The sequence below is a fragment of the Rhineura floridana genome, chromosome 2 (genome assembly GCF_030035675.1).
Source record: "Rhineura floridana isolate rRhiFlo1 chromosome 2, rRhiFlo1.hap2, whole genome shotgun sequence".
In the NCBI taxonomy this organism is placed as follows: domain Eukaryota; kingdom Metazoa; phylum Chordata; class Lepidosauria; order Squamata; family Rhineuridae; genus Rhineura; species Rhineura floridana.
The window spans coordinates 154,223,286-154,248,478 of record NC_084481.1 but is presented as its reverse complement, the minus strand read 5'-3'; the positions used below and the strand labels follow the sequence as shown (position 1 = coordinate 154,248,478).

At 42.2% G+C, this 25,193-nt stretch overlaps 1 protein-coding gene and 1 pseudogene across 5 annotated transcripts in view; both read right to left on the bottom strand.

The window, feature by feature from the left end:
* The window catches only part of LOC133377234 (zinc finger protein 862-like), a 68,284-nt gene that overhangs the window by 11,719 nt on the left and 31,372 nt on the right, over positions 1 to 25,193 (bottom strand). For 4 of the 5 annotated variants that reach the window (XM_061610841.1, XM_061610842.1, XM_061610844.1 and 1 more), the window contains exons 6-7: positions 12,405 to 12,592; positions 326 to 976 (exon numbers count right to left, since the gene is read on the bottom strand). In XM_061610841.1, the coding sequence (XP_061466825.1) occupies positions 326 to 976; positions 12,405 to 12,592 (839 nt within the window). The remainder of the gene's footprint in view (positions 1 to 325; positions 977 to 12,404; positions 12,593 to 25,193) is intronic. The other variant, XM_061610845.1, reaches the window with a different exon arrangement.
* LOC133377236 (uncharacterized) lies at positions 16,716 to 23,663 on the bottom strand (annotated as a pseudogene).

Here is a 25,193-nt window from a genome sequence, read left to right as displayed (position 1 = left end):
TTAAAAAAAACAAAACATGCTATACTTTCTCCTGTAAGGGAATGCATCAAGAATACAGCAAACAAATTCGCTGCAATGCAATTTTTTTATTGAAAGTGCATGAATGACACTAAAAAGAAACATGATGTTTCATCATTACAGTAACAATCCCAAGACTGTTTGCTCAGAGGACTACGTTCCTGCTTCATGAAACCCATCAACAAGGCCTTAGTGAGATAAGATGCTTCTCAGAACCTCAATGCTGGAACATATTTAGTCACGAATGGCAAAAAAAGGACACTCCTTATACAGTGTGTGAGGAACACTTTTATTGTGTGCAACTTACCTGTAGGGTATGAAAATGCTTGGTACTCAGGTACCTGAGGAGGTAGTAGAGGTGGCTCAGCTAATTTGCCAGATCTTAGCATGTTTAGTTCAGCCTGCAACTCACGAATCTTCTTCTTCAACCGTATACAGTTAGGACACAATGAAGTTGTTGGGATCTCAAGGGCATCATCCTGCATTGATGCCAGAGAGAGATCAGCAGGGCTGTTCACTTTAAATGACAAGGATTCTTCACTTTCGTCTTCCAGCAGGCCAATGTCTTTGGACATGGTGAAAGATAAGCCACGAGGGACCTTCCGCTCACCCTCACTCCTGCCTCTACTGTGATTTGGAGTGCTATGATGAATACCAGGTCCACAACCTTCCAAGACATCTTGAGCCTGAAATCTGGAGGACTTTCTAGTGGAAGGAATATAATTTTTTGTTATCTTGTGCTCTTCCAACTTTGATGGCTCTAGAGAAGCCTCCAAGACATCTTTGAAGATGAGATCTATTTTCTTTTTCTTTGTTTGGGGTTGAGATGCACCTTCTTCAAAGCTGCGCTTGTAGGGGCTCTTCCCTTGCTTTGATGTGGTGAGCTCGAGGGGGTAGTTCATATCATCTTGGTTTTCTAGATTTCTCTCTGATCTTTCCCTTAGTAATTTTTTATCTCCTAGGAAAAAAAATCAGGAGGTGGAATTATCAGTGGGAATTGTGCAATGTTCTCACCCCAAAGCTGAAGCAAACTGGGAGCACAGACACCTGCATTTTTACATGTTGCATTACCAATAAGGAAATTTATCAGAATGAAGGTCTCAGGAAACCTAATACTGGATATTTGTTTAAAAAGTAAAACGATATTTAGAAGGCAGCCATACAGAAGTAGGCCTCAGAGAGAAGACAAACTATAGGCAGGTGATTAGCCAAACTGTGCTGGAATGAGACTATACTGTTGAATCTGTTCGTGTGTGGAAAAGTTAGCAATAGCTTTGACTTGGTAAAAGGTATCCAGTAAATAATACATGAAAAGTGAGATGCCGAGATTTCCATGTGAAAGCTGTAAGCTTGAAGGACCTTTTTTATTATTCCAGAGTGACACGAGACATGAGAACACAAGGGAATTATAATCTCATTTCCCATATCACTTATTAGCAAAATAAGCCAAAACCTGGTGAATGATCTCCAAGATTGGGACCTATAGTTGGCCTCAATGGATTGCTAAACTTTGGCCCCTATCCAAAGTTCACCAAAAAAAAAAGAAAAACAGAGAGATTATATATATTAGCTGTTACATAAAACAAAGGAAATAGTCAGATATCCTTACCTGGAAATTCAAAGGATGATGGGTTTGGTTCAATTTCCATCTTTCTTCTTATCTTGTAAATAACTCCCAGCATCAAGACACATGGTTGCTTCCCAAACAGGGTGCTGCTTTATGCTGCTATATGTATATATTTCATTTTGAAACACATTTGTGCTTTTGTAATAGCTATAGGGTTAAGTATGGAATTTTAGACACTGGCACCAGAGTCTTGAACAACTGCAACAATTATCTGCTTGCAAGACTAGAGTAAAGCTGCCATGATGGTTAGTATAATTCCAGGTTTTGTGACACTGATCTTAGCACAGCTATCCAACCCATTATAAGCATTTATCTGTTAACACCACAAGTTGTAGACTGGCTGCAGGGATGCAGAACGCATAAAATACTGAATCAGTGCCATGGCCTAATTAGTTTTGACTGGAGGATCAGACTGGAAATTTCAGATTGTTCAGGTTACACCATAAGGGCTCAATATTCTTGACAAGAGTAGATCACACTAGATCACAAGTGGGATTCTATTTCCATCCTAAACATGGACATCAGTGCATGTATTCTGCAATTTCATGACTGTATGCAATTTGGTAAAGTACAGAATTAACCAACCTGGGGAACCCAGCTTTCATTGTAAACACGAAATGGGCTTCTGGCATTTGTGGGAGGAAAAAGAAGTTATAAAATGTTTGGGCACTACCTGATGAAATCTCAGAAGCTGGACCATGGATGGGCAGGTGCTGGCACGCATGGCTTCAGTGGCTGGCTTAGGGAGGGAGAAGGGACTACAGGTTGGATCCAGACTTGCCATTCTGTGAATGGAAAAGCTCCTTCAGTGTGCAACAGCAAGCTGGATCCAGCAGAGGCTTCTGCTCTGCAAACAGGATGCTCTCATGGAAAAGTGTGCCATCCAATTAAAAAGTGTGCTGCCCAATTAATCAGGGACAACTTTTGAATCGATCAAAAGTATTTACTGGAGAAATCTAACCAATTAATGAACTAAGGATGCAATCTTACTTACTTGAGAGTAAACACCATGGAACTCAGCGAGACTTATTTCTGAATAGACATACACAGGATTGTGCTACACATATTGTAGTCCTAACTTATACAGATCACAGAATTTAGGTTTTGGGGGGGTGGGGTTGGCATGGAATTTAAATTATTTATTTATTTAGGTGCAGACCATACACAACCTTTATGCTGACCATGACAAAATGTTTTCATTCTCCTCACCCAACTTTAAAAAATCACAACACAAATTACTTAAAAGCCATCCCATTTAAAAAAACAACTCACTGTGACAACTGAGTATATTTTTTTAAATGGGTTTATCAGTTTTAAATTAAGGGGAAAATCAGAGTCAGGGCAAATCACTGAGGAAAATTAAAAGCCCAAGATTTTACTTGACTTTACTCGTGCTTCACTATTCTTCTATGAAATGGTGTGCGTGGCATATGCATTTTTCAACGCCTGCACCAAATATTTCTCTTTGATAATGTATGGAGGTGTTCATTTTCTTTCCCTACAGAAATTATATAAAAGAGTAACTCACACACCTTAAACCTACATTTGTGTATGTGATTGTGTACAGGATGTGTGCGAATGTCATGACTATGACTTAAACAAATTACTCATATGCAGAGGGGTCCTCTATTGATGAGATCTCACGGAGTCCCTTAAGCTCAACAGCATCCCGGGGGGGGGGGAGAGGAGTTGATCCTAGATCTAGAGCTCAGCTCTACAGCCAAGATGAATGAATCTGAGAGCAGGAGGAAGCTCAGGCGCCACCCACTTCAATTCCCAGTGAGGAATATCCAGAAAATCTTGCTTAAGCAAGGAAGCTACATGATGCTGGAAATGAGAGGTTGCACAGCAGGCCTTCCTCTTAAGATGTCTCCAGCTGACAGCTACGAGTGAAGTTCGAGTGAGCAATTACAGCAGCAGCACTTATGGGCTCAGCTAATCTTTTATCCTTTGCTGCAGCAATGGCTCCAGTGGCCCAATTACCATTACAGCCTGCAGAATTTGCTTTTGGCTACCTGGTATCTCCTGGCTCCTGCCCCATTGCCGAAACCCTTCATGTACAGCTAGTGATCTCCACAGGTCCAGAGCCCATAGCCTCAATCCTGAAGTGGGGAAGGGAGCCAGGGTTACCTGTGTGTGACACATCCCTTAATTAGCCATAAAACCACATTCTTCCCTGTGCCACTCTACCCCCCATTGGTATTTCTTTAGATGAAACCTAATGTTGTTCTTAAGAAGCTTATTTTTTATACTCAGGGGTGGATGGTCAGCTAGGCTAAGAGGCTTAACCTTCCCAATAATCTCCAGAACCTCCCCCAACCCCCCAGAATCAGAACCCACTGCCTCTCCTGTGAAAGTACAGCACAGTAAAGATTTGTCACCTTCGTAATATACTCTATGCACACACATAACAAAGACACCAAGAACAACTTCAGCTTCCAGGAGGCCACCGTTTAGGGGGAAAAAACTTTTACCAAGTCAAAGCAGCTTTACGTTATGATGGCTGCCTTAATTATGAACTTCAGAGCGACCTCTCATGCGCCATGTCCATTTGTGGTTGTGCTAGACATAAAAGAGCCCATGATACCCTCTTTAGGTCACAACACAGATGCAACCTGTATGTAACTTGACTTCTTAAATTGAGTACATAGCCAATATTGGCCACTGAATCTCTTCCAACGAGTTTGTTTCTCTACTCACAATTGAACAGCAGTTTGAATTTACTATGTAAGCAACAGAGAAGACCTCAAGAGTTGTGGGTCTCATGGTATTGGTTTCACACATTCGAAGTGAACTTCCCCCACCACATAATTGTAAACCTGTCCAAAGATCTCCTTCCGCTGAACATTTCAGATGAGATAGAGGGGAAAGCATTTATGGAAAGTTGAGTCCAGTCTAGTTTAGTAGAAGAGCTATTTCAATAGTAGAGGTCTAAATAGCATGGTCAATAGCATGGTCTAAAACTTTGCAGCTAGGTTTCTGTGTATGGAAGGGCCTCCTCCATTCATGGACAATACAGACTTCAGTGGAAGATCCTGCGAGAAGAATGGGGCGGGGCGGAGGGAGGAGGCAATGTTCTTTCCCCCCATTTCCCCTTCCCTCTGCAGCGCTTCTCATGCTGCTCTAGAGGGTCTCCCAACCATCTGGAGCAGATTTATTTATTTATTTATTTATTATTAATTATATTTCTATACCGCCCAATAGCCGAAGCTCTCTGGGCGGTTTACAGCATAAAAACATCCAGTATACAATTAAAAACATATATCAAACACATGGAAACTTCAGATATGCAATAGTAAGATCATCACTGATGATCAGAGGCAGAAGCATGTCAAAAGACTCAATACAACAGTTATACCATCACCACCAGTAGTGAGCAGTTATGCACACTGGCAAAGGCATGACTGGAGGCCCTGCAGGTCCTCAGCAATCTCCTTCCATTGTCCCCAGCAATCACTTCTTAGCCTCATCCCACTGCACTGCCCAGTCTTGCTGGTGCCAGCGCTCAGGCCTCCAATGTGGAGGTTACTTCCCACCTTGAGTCTAGCGCATGGGTTCTCAACAAGGGGGGGAATTCCCCCCCCGGGGGGAATTTTAGGGTTCCAGGGGGGGAATTGGGACCACTATTCAGCAAAGTGTGATGTCCTGTAGATTATGTACAATCTGTAAAATTGTAGTTTGTTTTTAATTTAATCTGCGACATTCAATAAAGTTTATTGAATGTCACAGATTAAAATCGATTCTTGAACATGCAGCATTATTTTCCTTTGCAAAATTAAATTATTATTTAAAGACCAGGAAGTGCTCCAAGAAATTCTGTTATAATGCATAAGGGGATGCGGGAGGAATCTGTGAGAGTCACCTTCCCAACATAACAAAAAGAGAGCCTTGCTGGATCAGAGCAAGGGTACATTTAATCCTGCATCATGTTTCCCATGGTGGCAAGTCAGATGCTTCCAGAAAGCTTACAAACAAACAATGCAAGAAAGCAGCGGCCCTCCACCGCTTGTATTCATTGCTTCAGGATGCAGAACTTTCATCCAGCTTTCAGGGCTTATAGCCATTAATAAACCCATCTTCAGTGATTTTTTCCTAATCCCTTTTAAAAGCAACCTAATGGAGCAATCCTAACTTCCCCTCCTGCTCCAGCCTGGCACATCTTTACAGAGCAGTCGGGCCACCACTGCATCCATAACTCTGGAGCTGGCGCAGAAATCAGAGCGCGCCTTATCGCGTGATTGCAGCGGAGCCAGCTCAGAATCCAATGCATCCCAGGCCAGTTCAGCTCCATCCCTTCTTCCAGAAAGCCCTACGTCCGCCTGCTCATCTGTTTGGCGGATGGAAAAGGGAGCTCCATGCAACCTGAGTGATGCCACCCAATCCAACCTTTCTCTCCCACTAGGCCAACACAAAGGGGGTTTGCATTGCCCTAGGTTAAGCCACAATTAGTAGCCATCAACATATTTTGTGGCAGCAAATCCCATATGAAGCTGAAGTACTTCCTTTTTATTCTATCCAATTCACTTCCCATCAGTTTCACTGGATGATCCCAAGTTCCAGTATTATGAAAGCGGAAGAAAAGTTCTCTCTGACTACTTTCTTTATACCTTTCATAATTTTATAAACATAAATCATGTTTCCATTTACATATTTACTCAGAAGCAAATCCCATTGATTTCGATAGGTTTTACTTCCAAGTAAGTGCGCATAGGATATAATGCGAAGGGTGTAATCCTAATCATATGTACTAGGGAGGAAGCCCTTGGATACAGTGGGACTTAGTTCTGGGGAGATATGCATAGGATTGCACTGGAAGGTTCCAATCCTATACACATTTACCTGGAAGAGTAAAACCTACTGAACGCACTGGAACTTAATTCTGAGTAGTCCCACAGGGTTTTAAACTAAGAATTTCCAAACATTTGCCTGTCTTCAGAGGAAAGATGCTCCAACCCCTTTTCTGCACCTTTCCCAGCTTTTTCAGATGAGGATCAAAGTATTCCAAATACAACCACACTATAGACTATATAAGGGTATTCCCAATGGTCCTCGCCACTGAATTTTGCTTTTCATCAATTTGTACACCAAGCAGACGTTTTCATTAAGTTATTGACCACAACTTTCCTGAAGAATGACTACCAGCTGCCCCAATGCATACATTGCATCACTACAAGGAATTACACTGAACCTAATCACATGGAACCTAGTAAGAAATTTTATAGCCCATTCACCCCAGTTTGGAGAGATACTTTTAGAGCTCTTTGCAATTCTCTTTGCACCAATCCCACCTACTTGCTACCTTTCATTCTTTGTTTACTCCTATCCTTTGGTTCCTATTGTTTAACCAGTTACCAGTCCATAAAAGGACTGGCTCTCTTATCCCATGACAACTAAGTTTACTCAGGAGCCTTGGATGAGGGAATTCATCAAAGGTTTTTTGAAAGTCCAAGAATATTTACTGGATCAGCCCTATCCATATGCTTATTAACACTTTCAAAGAACACCAAAAGACTGGTGAGGCAGAGCTTCTTCTGCAGAAGCCATGCTAGTTCTTCTTCAGCAAGGCACATACTTCTATAAACTTAGTAATTATATCTTTAACAACATTTTTCACCAATTAGGCAAGCGGGCTACACTCTTGGACAGGCTTTTGGAAGGGGAGAGAAGGCACTTTTGGCCCATTTACTCTTTTCCCTGCAGCCCCCAGGTTCTGTAAGTTCCCCAATTCTCTGGAGCAAACTTTTTTGTGGGGGAGCAGAGGGGTGCAGAGGGGAGAGGGGGGCAGTAAATATCATCTCCTCTCTTCTTCATCAGTGGAGGTATCCACTGGATAATAAGTCATTCTATGAACACAGGGGAACCAAATGGATTTCACCCTACAGTGGTGTCCAGTTTAGAGGCAGATTTTAGTGACAAGTTGCACATTTCTGTCTGGAGATCAGCAATTTCATATCCTAGTTAATTTAAGAACTCTTGGCTGTCCACCTGGTGATGTGCTAATTTTGTCATCTGTCGATTGGCCTTTCTCCTGTTGTCATTTCTTATTAACAGGTGATGCCACTTTCTTAAATCAAAATGCTAAGGAAATTTAACAGAAGTGCTCAGGAATGTATGAATTCTGCACATAGTTCTACTTATTCATTTATTTAAAAGCTGAGTTCAGCTTCCAGTATCTATTTCTATGTGTGGATTTATACTGCAAATGTTAACCGTTTCCAGGATGCTGATGCCTGCATGGCAGAATATTCAAGAGGTTGCTGCCCAGGATTTCCTGCTGTGGTTTGCGGTGATGAAACAAACACTGTAGTGTGTTTTAAACACCACCACCAATTTTAGCTGGCTTTTGCACCAAAGTTCCAACTCAAATCGGTAGGCAGAGCTCTACATCCTTGTGACATCCTTGTGCCTGACTATACCTTTCCATCTAAGATCCGCTTCCTGCCCTTCAGATTTAGCAGCAGAGTAAGTTCCCATGCAGACATGCCTCATAAGACAAACAAAGATGCCCTATCCCAAGTAATGATCCCAGGCTATGGTCTGAAGGCACATAAGGTCAGCTCCCTGCTGACGCTAAGCAGGGCCAGGTCTGGTCAGTGCCTGGATGGGAGACCGCCTGGGAACCATATGTAAGCTACCTTGGGTTTCATGAAAAGAAAGGCGGGGTATAAGTGTAATAAATAAATAAATAATACTGTCTAGTGCAATACTGATTGGCAACAGGTCTCCAAGATTTTAGGCAAAGCCATTTCCCACCCCCACCCGCTGAGAACCTTTCACTGGAAATGTCAGAAAGTGGACCCAGGATCCTGAAGACACAAATCACATGCTCTCGCTACTGAGCAACAGGTCCACCCAAGAGAGCTATTACACAGAAGCAGGCGACTGCCCTAAACTGAACAGGGTAACTGTTTAGGTCAGCATCTTTCCTTTAGCTTTGCTGTGTTCATTACTGCATCACAGAATTGTGCATGGCTAAGAACTTGGGAAAGTTCTTTTGAGGAAACAAAGAGGGCTGACAAAGGACTTGAGCTGCACAAGACCAGGGCATAGGTGAGTGGGCACATCTACTCCGCGGACTCCCAGTTCAATGGACTTCTGATTCAGTAGTGCCCTCAAATGCACTTGCAAATGTTTCATATTGCAGAGCCATGTCACCCATTAGATTTTGTACAGATCCATGCAAAATATTTTATACAAGTGGGCTGCAGGAAGCAGGCAGAGGGAGGAAAAAGGGAACATCACGGCTTAACTTTGGTTCTCCTCCCTGTTGCTCTCTCTCACCACCTTTCATCAGTGCTGGAGACTGTGAGAAGTGCCTTCAAGTTGGCTTGGGTAAGTTGGCTCTGGTTCTAGCAAAGGAGGAAGGAACGAACAGCTCCCCAGGCAGCATATGCCTGCCAAACTCAGGGGGCAAGATGTTCCTGGCCTGATGGCCTATAGAGAGTGTGCATACAGGAATCAGGGGAGATTTCTCTTACCTCGCCCTTTCCTGCTATTTTTAACATAAGAACATAAGAAGAGCCTGCTGGATCAGGCCAGTGGCCCATCTAGTCCAGCATCCTGTTCTCACAGTGGCCAACCAGGTGCCTGGGGGAAGCCCGCAAGCAGGACCTGAGTGCAAGAACACTCTCCCCTCCTGAGGCTTCCGGCAACTGGTTTTCAGAAGCATGCTGCCTCTGACTAGGCTGGCAGAGCACAGCCATCACGGCTAGTAGCCATTGATAGCCCTGTCCTCCATGAATTTGTCTAATCTTCTTTTAAAGCCGTCCAAGCTGGTGGCCATTACTGCATCTTGTGGGAGCAAATTCCATAGTTTAACTATACGCTGAGTAAAGAAGTATTTCCTTTTGTCTGTCCTGAATCTTCCAACATTCAGCTTCTTTGAATGTCCACGAGTTCTAGTATTATGAGAGAGGGAGAAGAACTTTTCTCTATCCACTTTCTCAATGCCATGCATAATTTTATACACTTCTATCATGTCTCCTCTGACCCGCCTTTTCTCTAAACTAAAAAGCCCCAAATGCTGCAACCTTTCCTCGTAAGGGAGTCGCTCCATCCCCTTGAGCATTCTGGTTGCCCTCTTCTGAACCTTTTCCAACTCTATAATATCCTTTTTGAGATGAGGCGACCAGAACTGTACACAGTATTCCAAATGCGGCCGCACCATAGATTTATACAACGGCATTATGATATCGGCTGTTTTATTTTCAATACCTTTCCTAATTATCGCTAGCATGGAATTTGCCTTTTTCACAGCTGCCGCACACTGGGTCGACATTTTCATCGTGCTGTCCACTACAACCCCGAGGTCTCTCTCCTGGTCGGTCACCGCCAGTTCAGACCCCATGAGCGTATATGTGAAATTCAGATTTTTTGCTCCAATATGCATAATTTTACACTTGTTTATATTGAATTGCATTTGCCATTTTTCTGCCCATTCACTCAGTTTGGAGAGGTCTTTTTGGAGCTCTTCGCAATCCCTTTTTGTTTTAACAACCCTGAACAATTTAGTGTCGTCAGCAAACTTGGCCACTTCACTGCTCACTCCTAATTCTAGGTCATTAATGAACAAGTTGAAAAGTACAGGTCCCAATACCGATCCTTGAGGGACTCCACTTTCTACAGCCCTCCATTGGGAGAACTGTCCGTTTATTCCTACTCTCTGCTTTCTGCTTCTTAACCAATTCCTTATCCACAAGAGGACCTCTCCTCTTATTCCATGACTGCTAAGCTTCCTCAGAAGCCTTTGGTGAGGTACCTTGTCAAACGCTTTTTGAAAGTCTAAGTACACTATGTCCACTGGATCACCTCTATCTATATGCTTGTTGACACTCTCAAAGAATTCTAATGGGTTACTGAGACAGGACTTTCCCTTGCAGAAGCCATGCTGGCTCTGCTTCAGCAAGGCTTGTTCTTCTATGTGCTTGGTTAATCTAGCTTTAATAATACTTTCTACCAGTTTTCCAGGGACAGAAGTTAAGCTAACTGGCCTGTAATTTCCGGGATCCCCTCTGGATCCCTTTTTGAAGATTGGTGTTACATTTGCCACTTTCCAGTCCTCAGGCACGGAGGAGGACCCGAGGGACAAGTTACATATTTTAGTTAGCAGATCAGCAATTTCACAGTTGAGTTCTTTGAGAACTCTCGGGTGGATGCCATCCGGGCCCGGTGATTTGTCAGTTTTTATATTGTCCATTAAGCTTAGAACTTCCTCTCTCGTTACCACTATTTGTCTTAGTTCCTCAGAATCCCTTCCCGCAAATGTTAGTTCAGGTTCAGGGATCTGCCCTATATCTTCCACTGTGAAGACAGATGCAAAGAATTCATTTAGCTTCTCTGCAATCTCCTTATTGTTCTTTAGTACACCTTTGACTCCCTTATCATCCAAGGGTCCAATTGTCTCCCTAGATGGTCTCCTGCTTTGAATGTATTTATAGAATTTTTTGTTGTTGGTTTTTATGTTCTTAGCAATGTGCTCCTCAAATTCTTTTTTAGCATCCCTTATTGTCTTCTTGCATTTCTTTTGCCAGAGTTTGTGTTCTTTTTTATTTTCTTCATTCGGACAAGACTTCCATTTTCTGAAGGAAGACTTTTTGCCTCTAAGAGCTTCCTTGACTTTGCTCGTTAACCATGCTGGCATCTTCTTGGCCCTGGTGGTACCTTTTCTGATCTGCGGTATGCACTCCAGTTGAGCTTCTAATATAGTGTTTTTAAACAACTTCCAAGCATTTTCGAGTGATGTGACCCTCTGGACTTTGTTTTTCAGCTTTCTTTTTACCAATCCCCTCATTTTTGTGAAGTTTCCTCTTTTGAAGTCAAATGTGACCGTGTTGGATTTTCTTGGCAATTGGCCAGTTACATGTATGTTTAATTTAATAGCACTGTGGTCACTGCTCCCAATCGGTTCAACAACACTTACATCTCGCACCAGGTCCCGGTCCCCACTGAGGATTAAGTCCAGGGTTGCCGTCCCTCTGGTCGGTTCCATGACCAACTGATCTAGGGAATAGTCATTTAGAATATCTAGAAACTTTGCTTCTTTGTCATGACTGGAACACATATGCAGCCAGTCTATGTCCGGGTAGTTGAAGTCACCCATTACTACCACATTTCCTAGTTTGGATGCTTCCTCAATTTCATATCTCATCTCAAGGTCTCCCTGAGCATTTTGATTTTTGGCTAGCATGACAGCCTCTACCAATGGCAGACCCCCCCCCCCAAAAAACCCGTTGCTACTGGGATCTGTACAGTTTATGGGCATTGCCATATGTGTATGTTCCCATGCGAGTCCAATGTGGATTAGTGTCTGCTGCTCCTTGCCACCAGCATAACATTGTGAAGCAGTCCTTATCGGTATTTTGCACTGGGAAGAGAGCCCTACAAAATGTGCCACAAGCCTGAAAACCCAGTCCAGGAAAGAGCATCTCTTTTGACCCAATGCTTCCAACTCACAGGAATACATTCAATGAAACTAGACAGTCAGTCTATACACATTCAGTGCCCAAAGAGTGGTATTTGATGAATTTCATTTCAACAAGGTATTCTGCTCCTTTCTGCCATTTTGTGATGTGGAAATTTTCATTAGCTGGTTTTAACCTCCCTGCCCCTGCCAAATAATAAAAGATGTTTACAGCTGCTTCAGGAGCCAAATACATGCTGCAAGACCAAATGCTGAGAATGAGAGAGAGAGAGAGAGAGAGAGAGAGAGAGAGAGAGAGAGAGAGAGAGAGAGAGAAGTGACAAAGAGAAAGTCACCCACCTCTTGTGAGGTTTCTGTTGATGGTCTCTTGAGACATGCTGTGCAATCGCTTCATATAATCCTCACTGTACCAGACCCTCAGCCTCTCCCCTGGCCGGATGTCTCGACAGGTCCGGAAGTAAATCCTCTCGCTGTGCTGGAACGCCATCAGGTTCTGTTCTCTCTCCTCTCGGGATATGGCCACGTACCTGAGGACAAGGACAGTGCAGGTTTTGACTCACAAGCAGGTTTAGAACAGAAATGAAACAAACTGGAGCTATAGTTGCAGCAGGAGTGACCTTCAAAAGGGAGCCATAGACACAGGAGCATTGGATGGCATGAATAATGATATGCAAAGCGACAGAGCTATGAGGAAATTACATGCACACACCTAGGGAATATCAAATGGCTTCTTAAATCTGGTATATAGCTGTATATATACCCAGGGATGATGGCAGTTGTAGTCAACAGCATCTGGACAGCCAGATTCCCCCATCCCTGCCCCAAAAGCACATACCTGTTTGTCAAATTGTTTAGAATGGACTAAAATGCATTTTCTGGCCCCTTGGACCCCACTGCTTCTCTTTACTCTTCAAACACCACTCTCATTATGGCAGCCAAGGGGCACCTTTCATAATGGGCCACTTCACAGAACAAGCTGCTGCAAAGAAGCCATTTTGTCACCCTTCAGGTAGCAGCTGCACAGCGAGAAGCATTTCAGCATCTGAAAATTTGGCACCTGCTGTGACTTTTCCTCAAATATTTATTTCACTGACAAATCGCATCCCATAAAACATCCCCCCAACATCAACAATAAAAAATAGATATAAAAACAATTTCAAATCCAATTTCAAGGCACTCTGTGTGTGTGTGTGTGTTTGTGTCCCCTGAGGATTTTCAAATGGAAAGTGGCAGCTATGGTAAGTCGAAGTCAGATTTCCTACTGTCAAAACATAAACCCCTGACTATACAAGGGATAAGGCTGCTGCCAAGCAACCACATTGTTGCCACTACAAGACACATAGACAAAACCCAAACAATTGGTTCTCACATTCTGGTAATTTCGTCAGAAAACCAGTTGCCTACCATTGCCCAGCCATTAAATTATAGCTCAAACATAAGGACAATACCAAAATCCATATTAGGGCAATACTTATCAGACAACCAAATTACTACAAAACAGTGTACAAGCTTTCAAGTTTCCCAGAACACTACATCAAACTAGATGGTAAACAACACAAGTTCTTTTTATATAGCACTTTATAGAGTTTGGAGTGTTCCAAAGCTATTATCACAGGAGTTTGTATGAACCCTGAAAAGTTGATTAGTCTTACCTTCCCATGTTTTAATATATTTCTTGGTTTTTATATTCTACAAGGAGCTCAAAATGGTGCACATGGTTTCTTTCCTTTTATTCTCACAACTCCCTCATGAAGTTCATTAGGCTGAGAGATAGTGACTGGTCCATTATCACTCAGTGAACTTCATGGCTGAAGGGGGATTTTAACCTGAGTTTCCCCTGTCAGAGCCCAGTCCTGTAACCCTACCCACACTGGCTTCCATATTTTAGGTGGCGGGCATGAGAGAAAGTGGCTTGTTTAAAAAAAACTAGAGAGTTCACGGTGGAGATGATCTGAATCAAAGTCCTTGTTCATAGCTTTGTCTCTTAGCCATCTTGTGACACTAACTTTCTTCAATTAGTCACACTATTCCTTGGTGTATACAGTTTGATAATCCATACCCTTAAAAAGAATTCAAGGTATTGAAGAAATTCATAAACATTACAAACTCTCCCAAGCTTTCTATTTTAGGCATTGAGTAAAAGAGAGTTTGCTAGAACAAGAGTATTTTTCAGTATTTGTATGGCAGCCATGCTTTAAATTTAATTGAAGTTACTGATGACTGCACACAAACTGTACTTGCTGGATTGCTTCTATATGATGGAGCTGGCAAAGTCTGAATAAGAGAGGAGTAGGGGTCATGCTGTATTACATCTGCTAGCATGAGCAACTCCTGGGAATACTCAGTTTTAACAGCAGAAACAGCTGCCCTTCTTTCCCCAGGAGTTGGCCACTTCCATTAACATCTTCATAATAGGTGTACAAGGAACAAACTTTGCTGCCATGCCATCATGCTCCTATTATAATATACATGTCTTTTGCTACACAAATAATTAATCACAGTGCAAGAAAAGAGACATGCAAAAAAACATTACAAACTCCCAACCTTCATGTATTGTGTAAAAAGAGTGCTAGAACAGAAGGAGTTTAGAACCTGGCATACTTAATACTGATCTAGACCACTTTACAAAAAATGCACATGAGTAAGCTGCACTTATTTCCCCACATCACATTTAGTTTTTTGCTGCTCATCTGACAAGTCATTTTATTACATACATGCTGTGAGTGTGCGCAGGCCTCTTCTTACGCATACCAATATATAGAGGCCTGCTTCCATCTATATTTTTGAGTGACAGAGGAGGCGACATGTCCATTAAGCCACACTGGGGACTTTACAACCATAGGAAGAGGGGTCTGGACACTGTAGGGCTGGGAAGGGAAAGCTATGGCCCTCTCACTGCTGTTGGACTACAAACTCCCATCATCTCTGACCATTAGCCAAGGTGGAAGAGGATGATGGGTGTGTGAGTCCAATATCATCTGAAGGGTCACAGGTTCCCCATCCCTGCTGTAGGGTAAAGTCAAGAAGAACAGAGCAGCTTCTGACTATGTGATTAAGCCTCTCCATCCCAGTTTCATTGCTTAGGATTGCAAGGCAAGGGTGAAGATACAGAGGGGAAAGATCGTGGCATTCCAGCCAAGCAGCAACTCTGAAAATTCATTCCTTTTCCCAGTTGCACTGAGTTTTCATGTGTTTGCTCAAATCAGATACAGTCCTTTGACAATTGGAGACAGGTGTTGCTCTGATCAGGTTTTCCTTTCCTGATGGTTGCTCTTAGTTTTTAAAGAAAAATTCTCAGAATCAATTCCAAATTAAGCAATTCCATATATGCATACATTTAAATGAACATTTACTCATTTTCCAAATGCATTGGAAAAGCTAACAACCAGTGGCCAATGGTCTATCTGTTTTGAAGAAATTGTGATAATCTGTTTGAAGGAGTTATTTACCCTTTTATATAGCGAGTGTATTGGGGGTTATATGTGTCTACAGCCACAGCGTTTACATAGCTGGACAACCATGACAAGCCACCACAAAAACAAGAGATTCAGAAGAGGTTTCTGGCATAGCTACAAGGAAACTTAATCTAAGGATGCACAACTCTTGCATATACCTAAATGGATAGCTCAGATCTCAAACCTATCTCCAAGAGATCTGCGTGGAGTATACATATCTATTGTTCCTATTATGCTCTATGGTAGTAGCTGTCATGGCCCTGTCAGAGGACTCCTCAGATGAGGATGACTCAGGAGTAACAGCAGCAGACCCAGGAGCAGCAGGAGACACGGAGGAGCCTCCTGAGAATCCAGCTCCTTCTGCCCCTCAGCTGCAGAGCACCCCAGGGACAGCAGAGGCCCTGCAGCCAGACACAGACAGTGAACAGGATACTCCCCCCTCACCTGCAGAACGTAGACAGCAGAAGGTCAGGCAGAAGAGAGGCAGGCCTGTCTCCTTAAGGCCCAAACGCTGAGGGCTCACACCTGCTGTCCATCCTGCTCTTTATAAGGCACACCTTGGCTGCAGCTTGTTGCTGACTGCAACGTCAGGCGGGGTTTTGTGTAGACCTAGTTTCCCTGCAGCATCTCTTTGACTGACCCCTTGGCAATTGATCCCGGACCTCCACTGACCTCGCTTCTGGACTTCTGACTCGGCAAGTACGCTTCGGATAGGCCTGGCAGATTTACAACCTGACTGCTGGCTAAGGACTTTACTTCCCTGCCAAAGACCCAGGAATTTCCAGCCCCCCCTGACACTGCTGATGCAGTGTAGAACTGACAGTAGCCATGGCCCCGACCTCATGAGGCAGATTATAGGCCATCTGGAAAAACGGTATTTTTGAGCTGCTTTTTGTATTCATGTAACAGTGAAAATGGGTAGATTTTTAGAAACATGAACAAACTTTCATACTAGGAACATGAACAAACAATACACCTTTACTTTGTTCTTTGTTGATGAATAAAGGCTTCTAGTCATTAACTTGACAATGAAATGTAGCAAAAATCAATCTGACAATTATATCCTGATAGGCAAGTGCCATTTGTGCACAATGCAGAGATACAAATGTTGAAAACTATTATGTGCTTGAAATATGAGCAAGCACAATTTCAAAACACACACACATGTAGAGAGAAGAAGTGACCCAACAAGGAGTTTGAGTTTTAACTATTATATATTTATTGTTAACAAAAATACTCATAAAGATAAATTTCCATACTATGTAAGTAGTAGTAGGGTAAGCACAGTATTTTAGTCAAAACAAGGGGCACTTAAAAACATGCCAGGTATAAACAATCACATACAAAAGAACCATCCCTTGTGGGATGATCACAAGATAAGCATTTCAGAAAGCAAAGAACACGTTGGTTTTTGCTAATTCCCCACAGAAAAAGTAAATCATTGGCCATACTTTTATTTGCCCAGATATGTTTATATACTAATGTCTCACAATTCTCAACTTTAGCTTTAAGGCTCTAAACCCAGATCATCAATTTAGGTGCTGCTAAACACCAAAGTGCGCAGTTCTCCAAGTCCCAGAAACCCAGAGGCTACAAGCATCTGGACTTCTCAGAAAAGGGTTGTAGCAGCTGTGACTGCTAAGTGCTTTGTCTATGGCTCAATTCTAAGCAGCAATTCTTCAAGGATGACACAGTTGAATCAACACCACCTCATAAAAGTTTGAAATAGGACAGCAAAACATTATTCATCCTAATGGCCTGAAATACACACACAAACCATCAGGAGTTTAGCAATAGGTACTATTCCCATTATTTTAATTTATATAGTACAATCTGTGGAGTTGGTACTTTACAGGGTTAAGATAAGCAAAAGAAAAGGTCTCTGCTCCAGGGAGCTTACAATCTAAACTGCTTTGCAAGGGGCAAAACCCATTTGCCTAAGTGGTGGAATGTTTTGAGGATCAGGCACTTCCAGATTCTTTGTATTATTTCCTCCACAGTAATTTGTAGTACACTGCTGCTATGCTTATCTCAAAGTGTACAAATACTTAATTGGTTAATTCATGAGACAGTGATCCACATCTTATGTCATGTGGATTTTAACTTCCCTGTGAACAGGTAGCAACACTGTAGACCAGCAGTTTCCTCTGAAAAAGGCTTTTAATGTCTGATCACAACTTCATGTATTGCATTTACATGCTGCCTGTCTAACAAGGCATTCCAAGGCAGTTTACAAGTATTAATACAAAACAAATGGAACAAAATATTTTCAGGTCTACTTCAGGAGCAAGTGGCACAAGCACCTCACCTGGCTTTCCCCTCTTCTGCCTTCCCTCAGGGCAACACAGGTTTTAAATAGCCTCAGGGGAGGTGGGGCTGCAACAACAGTTCTCTCAGGCTATAACATTAACAGCACACTCAAGGGAGTCCTCCTGAGTTCAGGGTGATTTCCCCCAGGTAAGTGTGTATAGCATTGCAACCCACATTTATCTTATTGCTCATTGCCAAAGAGGCCTTGTGAAACGTGGACCACTGTTTAAAGGGAATTGTCTCTCCTATATGACAGCTATAGTGTGCAGAGGAGCAGGTGCAGATATGAAAAAGGTACAGTGCACATGCAGTTTTAATATACATACTCCAAACAGATGTGACATTACTACTGAAATATCCAGTTCCAAAACAATAGCCGAGCCCTAACAGGCCTGGCTAAGCTGCATTTTAGATCTAAGCAGATCTAATCTTGTATCACATGGGCAATAGCTGACATCCCCACTTGCCCCTTGCCACATTGCCCTATTCATGGGTCTAAAAGAATATATGAGGGTTTAAACTGGGTGAAGCAGCCACAGTCATGCCAGCCCCACACCCCCTGTGCACACCAGGCCCTTCTGTTTCCCCAACTTTCCTGTATTTAGTGAAAAGGTCTGTGAAGAAGACTTGTGAACATGCTTGCCTGAAAACGCCTGCAAGCTTCCTTGTGATTGAAGCCACTCAATGTGGGAAGGTTGGAGGGGGATAGGTGTAGAATGGGTACACACTGCTGTGCTAGTTTAAGCCTTCACCTGTTCTTCTGAATGCATGAATAAAGCACATGTTAAGCAGTAAACTGGTATAAAGAGGACACACACTAGCAGATCTGTGAGAACAAGAAGGTTAAAAAGGCAGCATCATGTTTGCTGTGATCCACAGTATAAACAAAACAGCAATTCTGATGACATCAGAAGAATCACACTGGTATCGCAACCAGCATTTGAGCATGCTCCAGTTACTTGCCTCTGAAAAAGCCATTCCCCAGCTCATAAAGGTAAGTTTTTTTTAAAAGGTACAGCATAGTGTAGCCATTAGACATATTGCACTAGTAATATCCTGAAGACTGCAGATGCAGATAGATACAAAGAAGTGGAAAAATTAATAGAATGGTCAGTAGCAACCTTTCTCCAAAACACATTGCTTGTAGGTTAACCAATAGATTTCCATGCAACTTACTTTCAAGTAAATGCACTTATTTTTATGTACTGCAGTATTACAAAATTCTGCCAGGCCATCTCCTCTTAATGGCCTGAAGTGGCTGACATCTGCCAGAACTGCTTTTGCCGCTTTAATATCAGAGAAAGTCAGTGAGGAAGTATGTTCTGTTGGGTGGTGGTTTGCATGCTTTGCAAGCAGACATTTATTTTTCCTATTTTTACAGGCCCCTCCTCTGCTAATATCTACCCAGTTTTAGCATCCAAACCACAAACCTCAATAGTCTGTAACTAAAATAAAGAAAGTGGGCCTTTTACACCAGACCTTCACAGCTGTGAGAGTACTCCAGTTCGCTTAGATCCACACAGTGCCATTTACAGAAGGAAAATTGGGAAAGGCATATTTTAAGTTTTCCTTTAAGAGCAGTTATTTAAATGCAAAGTATAAATAATGTTTCTTGAGCATGAAAGGTCAAGAAAACAAATATTTATCCACCTTAGCTACATAGAGCAAGAAAGCTGTTAAATTTCACCTTTGTTTTGTTTTAAGGTGTTCCACAGCTTCCACTTCATACTGGGCAAGCAAGATGCTATGATTCCAAGCGCACTGAGCAAAGCCTACTGCTAAATTGACATAATTTATATTAATCTTAGTAGGGAACCCTCACAACCTTCCCCAAAAATCATGCTAAGGAATATTTTCTAATTCAACTCTTTTTTGTTCTTTTCTGTTTAATACTAAAGAAGCTAGAAGTGGTACTTTCTCTTCTGTGACCTTGTAGTCCGAGGAAGAGAAGTCTGCTTGGGATGACTTTGGCTAATTTCTGTCTTGGGTTCAGAAGGGCTCTTTGATGCTGCTGTCTGCAGGTTGACCCTCTGGCTAGCGTTAGGGACCTGACCCTTACTCAGAGTTTGAAGCTCATCCTTTATTTTGGTCAAGGTCTGACACATCTGGCCAACCTGTCCAGTCAAGTCAGACATCCTCTGGCTGACCACATGCATGTTATTTGCCATGTCTCTGTGGATTGTCACCAGCTCCTGACAGAACTGCCTGAAGAGCTCAGTCTGTTGGATGTGGGAGTCGAAGAGCTGTTGGTCAAAGCCAGAGAGAGGTGGGCTTTGGGCACATGAACGAGGGGACCTAAAGGAGGACTGGGAACATGGGTTTGGGTGCTTCATTTCCTGCCTTTGGTTAATAATATCCAAGTGATCCAAAAGAGAAGAAGAATGAAGGTAAGATGGTATGGAGAGACGATCAACTTCTGCATCCCTCTGTAGTGATGAAAAGTGACACTGCCGTGAGGGGCCTGGCACTTCCTCATCTTCATCAGCTTAAAATACAAAAAGAAAACACCAAATTATTTGATTTGCTCTAATCACTTCATGAAGATTGTCCTCTGACAATCTCTATTTCAAAAAGTTCAGGAGAAGCCAACATTTAACTTGGTATTTTGATAAAACACAAGGGGTTTTTTTAGATTTGGGAGATTCCTTTAAAAATAATTTCTTGTACAATGTAAGTCTCCATTTACGAAACATAGAAGGCGAACTTGCCATGAGAGAACTAAACTGAGAGAGTAGATGACAAGTCAGAACAGAGCACTCTGCTTAACTGGGCCATATTGCTAAAAGATAAAAACAAAAAAACACTCCAACAGTTAATGTTCCACTCTGAGTAGCCTAGAAATGTACACATGGAATGTTTTAAATCTAGAAAATGATAATGGTAGTGAAGCTGTTTGTTAAGTTTACACAATGCATTTTGCTCAGTATCACTCTGTTATTATTACTGCTTTGAAGCCACCTGGTGTAAAGTCAACTACAGATGATTATTTGAAGTAGAAAAACTGAAATGATGCACTTCCTTTAATGAAAGTCTACTGTGAACATTCCTCTTCAGTTACACACACAAAAAATACAACAATCAATTTTATTGCTTTGATCACATACTGATGATTATACATATCAGGAACTTCCAGTGTATCTGGCAGCAGTTGCCAGGAATCATTTCCTGTGTGGCAACCTGGGGAGACATCCACCATTAAGTCATCTTGGTCAGCTTGTAAGGGACTAGTGATCCCAAAAGCAGGCCATAGCTCAGTGGCAGAGTTCATGCTCTGCATGCAGAAGATCCAAGGTATCACCAAATAAAGGATCTCAGTAGCAAGGCAAGAAGAGACCTCCGCCCGAGATCTTGGAATGCCACCGACAGCTGGAGGAGACACTACTGTGTAGATGAACTACTGTTAAGCAGCTCTATGTGATGGCGCAAGCCACTGTGGCTGTAGAGTAGAGGAAGCCAATGTGGTTTCCTCCAGATATTGCTAGACTCTAGTTTCCGACAGCCCCAGCCAACATGGCCAATCTTCAAGGATGACAGGAGCTGGAGTCTAGCAACACCTGGAGGGCTACCTTTAACATAGTGGAAGGAGTAACTCAAGGAGTGATGGTACCTACAATTCCACTGCATACACACCACAGCTCTTCCTTTCCAGGATAAAGAGGCTTTACCACTGTAGAGGGATTTAGTATAATATTTTGCATCCTTTTCCTTTCTATCAAACTTATAATCTAGAAGAGCAAGTTTAACACTAGTACAGGATAATAAAACCAGCGAAAAGGAGTTTGGCCACACTTCGGTGGAATGCTTTATGGCAAGAATTTTTGAAGAAGTGCCTAGCATTTAGAGGTTTTAGTGATTCAGTCTAGAGCCGAGTGTGATGTGATGGGCCATAGACCTCCCCCTAGCTTTATTATATTGCTATGTCATCCTACCTAGCTGAGCCTAAAAACTCTAGACCATAGCACTGCCTGTTATAACAGGGAAAACTGCAAAAGACATTATTAATAGGTCAGCCTACGTGCTTCTGGAACTTTCCCCATGTTTTGTCCAGTATAACAATTGTTACAAGTCAGAAGCACAGAGCCAATTGCTTGTTTCTTGATATTTCTGGCATCCATTTGAGATGCCTGTCCTGAACATCACAAATACCAGATAAGCCAAACCTCAAGCACCATTTTGCACATGCAAGAGCCAAGGCTGCACCACACGTTCACAAATGTGGAAATTCTTGATAGGAGATGAAGTGGAGGCACAGAAAATACTGTATGAATTGGGTACATGCATCTGCGCACCATAAGCTCCACGTCTGCAATCCTTTTATCTTGGTAAATGGGTGGAAAGCTCAAGGGTATCACCCATATGAATTATATGGACATGGCAAATCCATGTGGTACTATCTCCATGCAGTGCTGCTTGGTGTACAAAATTTCTACATTTATGTGTTTATGAACTAATCAAGTTATCCATATACTGGATTCTTTAAGGACAAGTTTTTGCTCAAACTTTTAGTCTTTCCTTTTTCACTCACTGCATGGAGTGTGTGTGTGTACACACAAACTTCAAATATCTCCACATTTGCCATTCCATACAGTGGGAAAACTCACAATACCTAGCTGATATCCATTCATTCAAGGTACAGTCCTGCACAATCTCTTTATAAACTAGGACTAAGGAAGGCAACGGGGTGGAAAGGACCAAGCATAACAGGAAAAGGGACCAGAGAGAAGAGCTTCACTAGCAGGGCAGATTGACATTTTGTGTAATACACACATTTCTTTGGTCAGATCTGTTCAGTAGGGGACAGAGGGGGAGAGGCAATACTTACAGCTGGTTGATGGGCTGTCAACCACGTCCAGATCCGCTCTCCGGAAGCCGTGCATCTGGCGTGACGAATGCAGCGTCGACTCGATGGCTCTCTCGTGGGCGGTCAGGACAATGGCCGAGGGCCTCCCCGGACTGCTGGGACTGGAGAGGGACCTCTGCATGTATGCCAGTTTGTCTTTGGTCCTTCTCTTCATGTCATCCCATCTGTGCTTAATATCTTTCACAGACCTGGGGACCTGGCTCACCGATGTGATTTTTCTGGCTATGCTTTCCCAAATCTTGTCCCTGTCTGCGTGGGATAGACGTATTGTCTCCCTGCCAAACAGCCTGGCTTCGTTCTGGGTCACTTCAGTGACCAGAATGTCCAGCTCCTCCCTGGAGAACTTGGGCTTCCTCTTTCGTTCTGTCAAATTCCTTGAGTTCAATATCCCACAAAGCACAAATGGGTAGAAGGAAATCAATGTGAAGTACCCAAACAATTACCAGCAAGAAACAAGACAAATTGTGCATTTGCTCCCAACTTGGTGAGTTACTTCTCCTCTGCTCACACAAAGCTTCCCATTTTTCCACTAAATGTAGGAACAGCAAGACATTTTGTTTCTAAAACAGCAATGAAGGGGCTGTTCTTTTGGGGGGGGGAGCAAGGAAGGGATTCATAGACACACACGCTGTACCATATTCTATTTTTAATAGATGTAATGGTTGTACTTAAGCTCTGTTCACATTAAAGGGTTTAAGTATTCTCTGCAAGAAAAAAAATTACAGCACATATCCTATGATACAAAATAAATTACATAGATTCATTTATACAAAAGATGGGCCATTGAAGACATTTAACAATCCAGTTGTGACTCAAGAGCCTTTAACACATTAAATCTGACTAACCAAATTTAGCAAACTATTCTAGGTTTCCTACATTTGAGAACTTTCCTGGATTACCAACTGTTGTTCTTCTCAATTAATTTTTTCCTTTTTTGTACTGCAGAAGATGAGGAATATCAAAGAGGTACATGAAAACCCAACTGATATTAGCAGTGGATTTTAATAAGTAAAAGGGACTGAGAAACAAACAAACAAAGGGATGCAGAGAACTATAGTTTATTTCAAAACCTATACCTTGGCTTGGAAGAAGGGAGGGGAAAAGAGGCAGACAAGCTTCTGCAGAAACCACTAACTCTATCCATACATACCAATGTTGTTTCACCAGATTTTTATTAATAGACTTGATACCAAAACTTTCACCAGCTATCTCAGGACCACTGCACACTACAAATTTAGCAGGTACCCATGGGATCTGTGCAGTACCCCTAAACTTGTAAGCTGTGTGTGTGCGTGTTATGTGCCTTCAAGTCGATTACGACTTATGGCGACCCTACGAATCACTGACCTGAAAAGCTTGTAAGCTATATATCTACCTTTTGTTCTCTATGGTTCCAACTGAAACTTCCCATCCAAGTATACATGGCAAATACTCGGCAAAAACAACACACAACCTTTTGCATGTTATGGAGAGCAGGGTAATATGTAAAGCAGTCTTCAAGAAGAACATTTTTATCATGTACAAGAATTTTCAAGAAGAGGAGAGCAAACTAGGGCAAGATAAATGTATTACATGAAAAATATCATGTGATTTATTCTTATGATCAATACTTTTGACTCTGGCAGCTTTGGGTAATTTTCTGTACTCTATTTGGTTTAAAGTCTAACTTTCTGTATTTTGTTGAATCTAAATCTCAGTAACTACTCGTTTTAAAGAAAATCAGACTCACAGTGCACTCAAACTACCAAACTAAAAAAGCAGGAGAAAAGCAATAAGAACACAAAGATCTCCACTATCTATCAGTCTCCAGGGTGATAACAGTGGATAGAATCCCAAACAGAAGTACTCCATGCTGCAACATGGGTGAAGTGGAATGCTGTCTAACTGCACGGGGTTCCCTTTGTTTAGGCACAGATGCAACTGTCCAGTATTGGGATGCTCTAGCTCTAATAATGATTTTAAGTTTACTAGGACCTATGCTTCTGTATCCAAAATTGCATTAACTACAAACAAGACAAAGGTAACAACAGACTCAGAAGAACCCTGAAGTTTGCAAAAGTACAATAAAAAATCTTTAGAAAAATCCTAAAGTGGTGGTGGTGGGGGGGACAAAAACAGCCTAATGAGGACTGAATATGACCAGTGATCACTGAACACAGATTCTCATTTGGGGGTGGGGGTAGAAGACTAGGGGGAAGGGAAAATCAAATGGGGTATACATGGAATGGAGTATCTCAGAAAAGGACAAGACTGGATGGAACCCTGAACAGAAGCACTCCACACTGCAAAAGTTTTGTTACGGATACCACCTGCAAACTCTTAATGCCCATGTACATCCAGATGGCTTGCCTTTTGCTTTTCTACAAGTATGCAATTGACTTGTTAACTTCTTAGATGGATCGTTTCATACACAAGATATCCAGCTAGATTTATAATTCATTAGTAACTTCTACATTCGTCTAAAAAACAATTAAGTCACAAACTAAGCAACATATAGAGAAA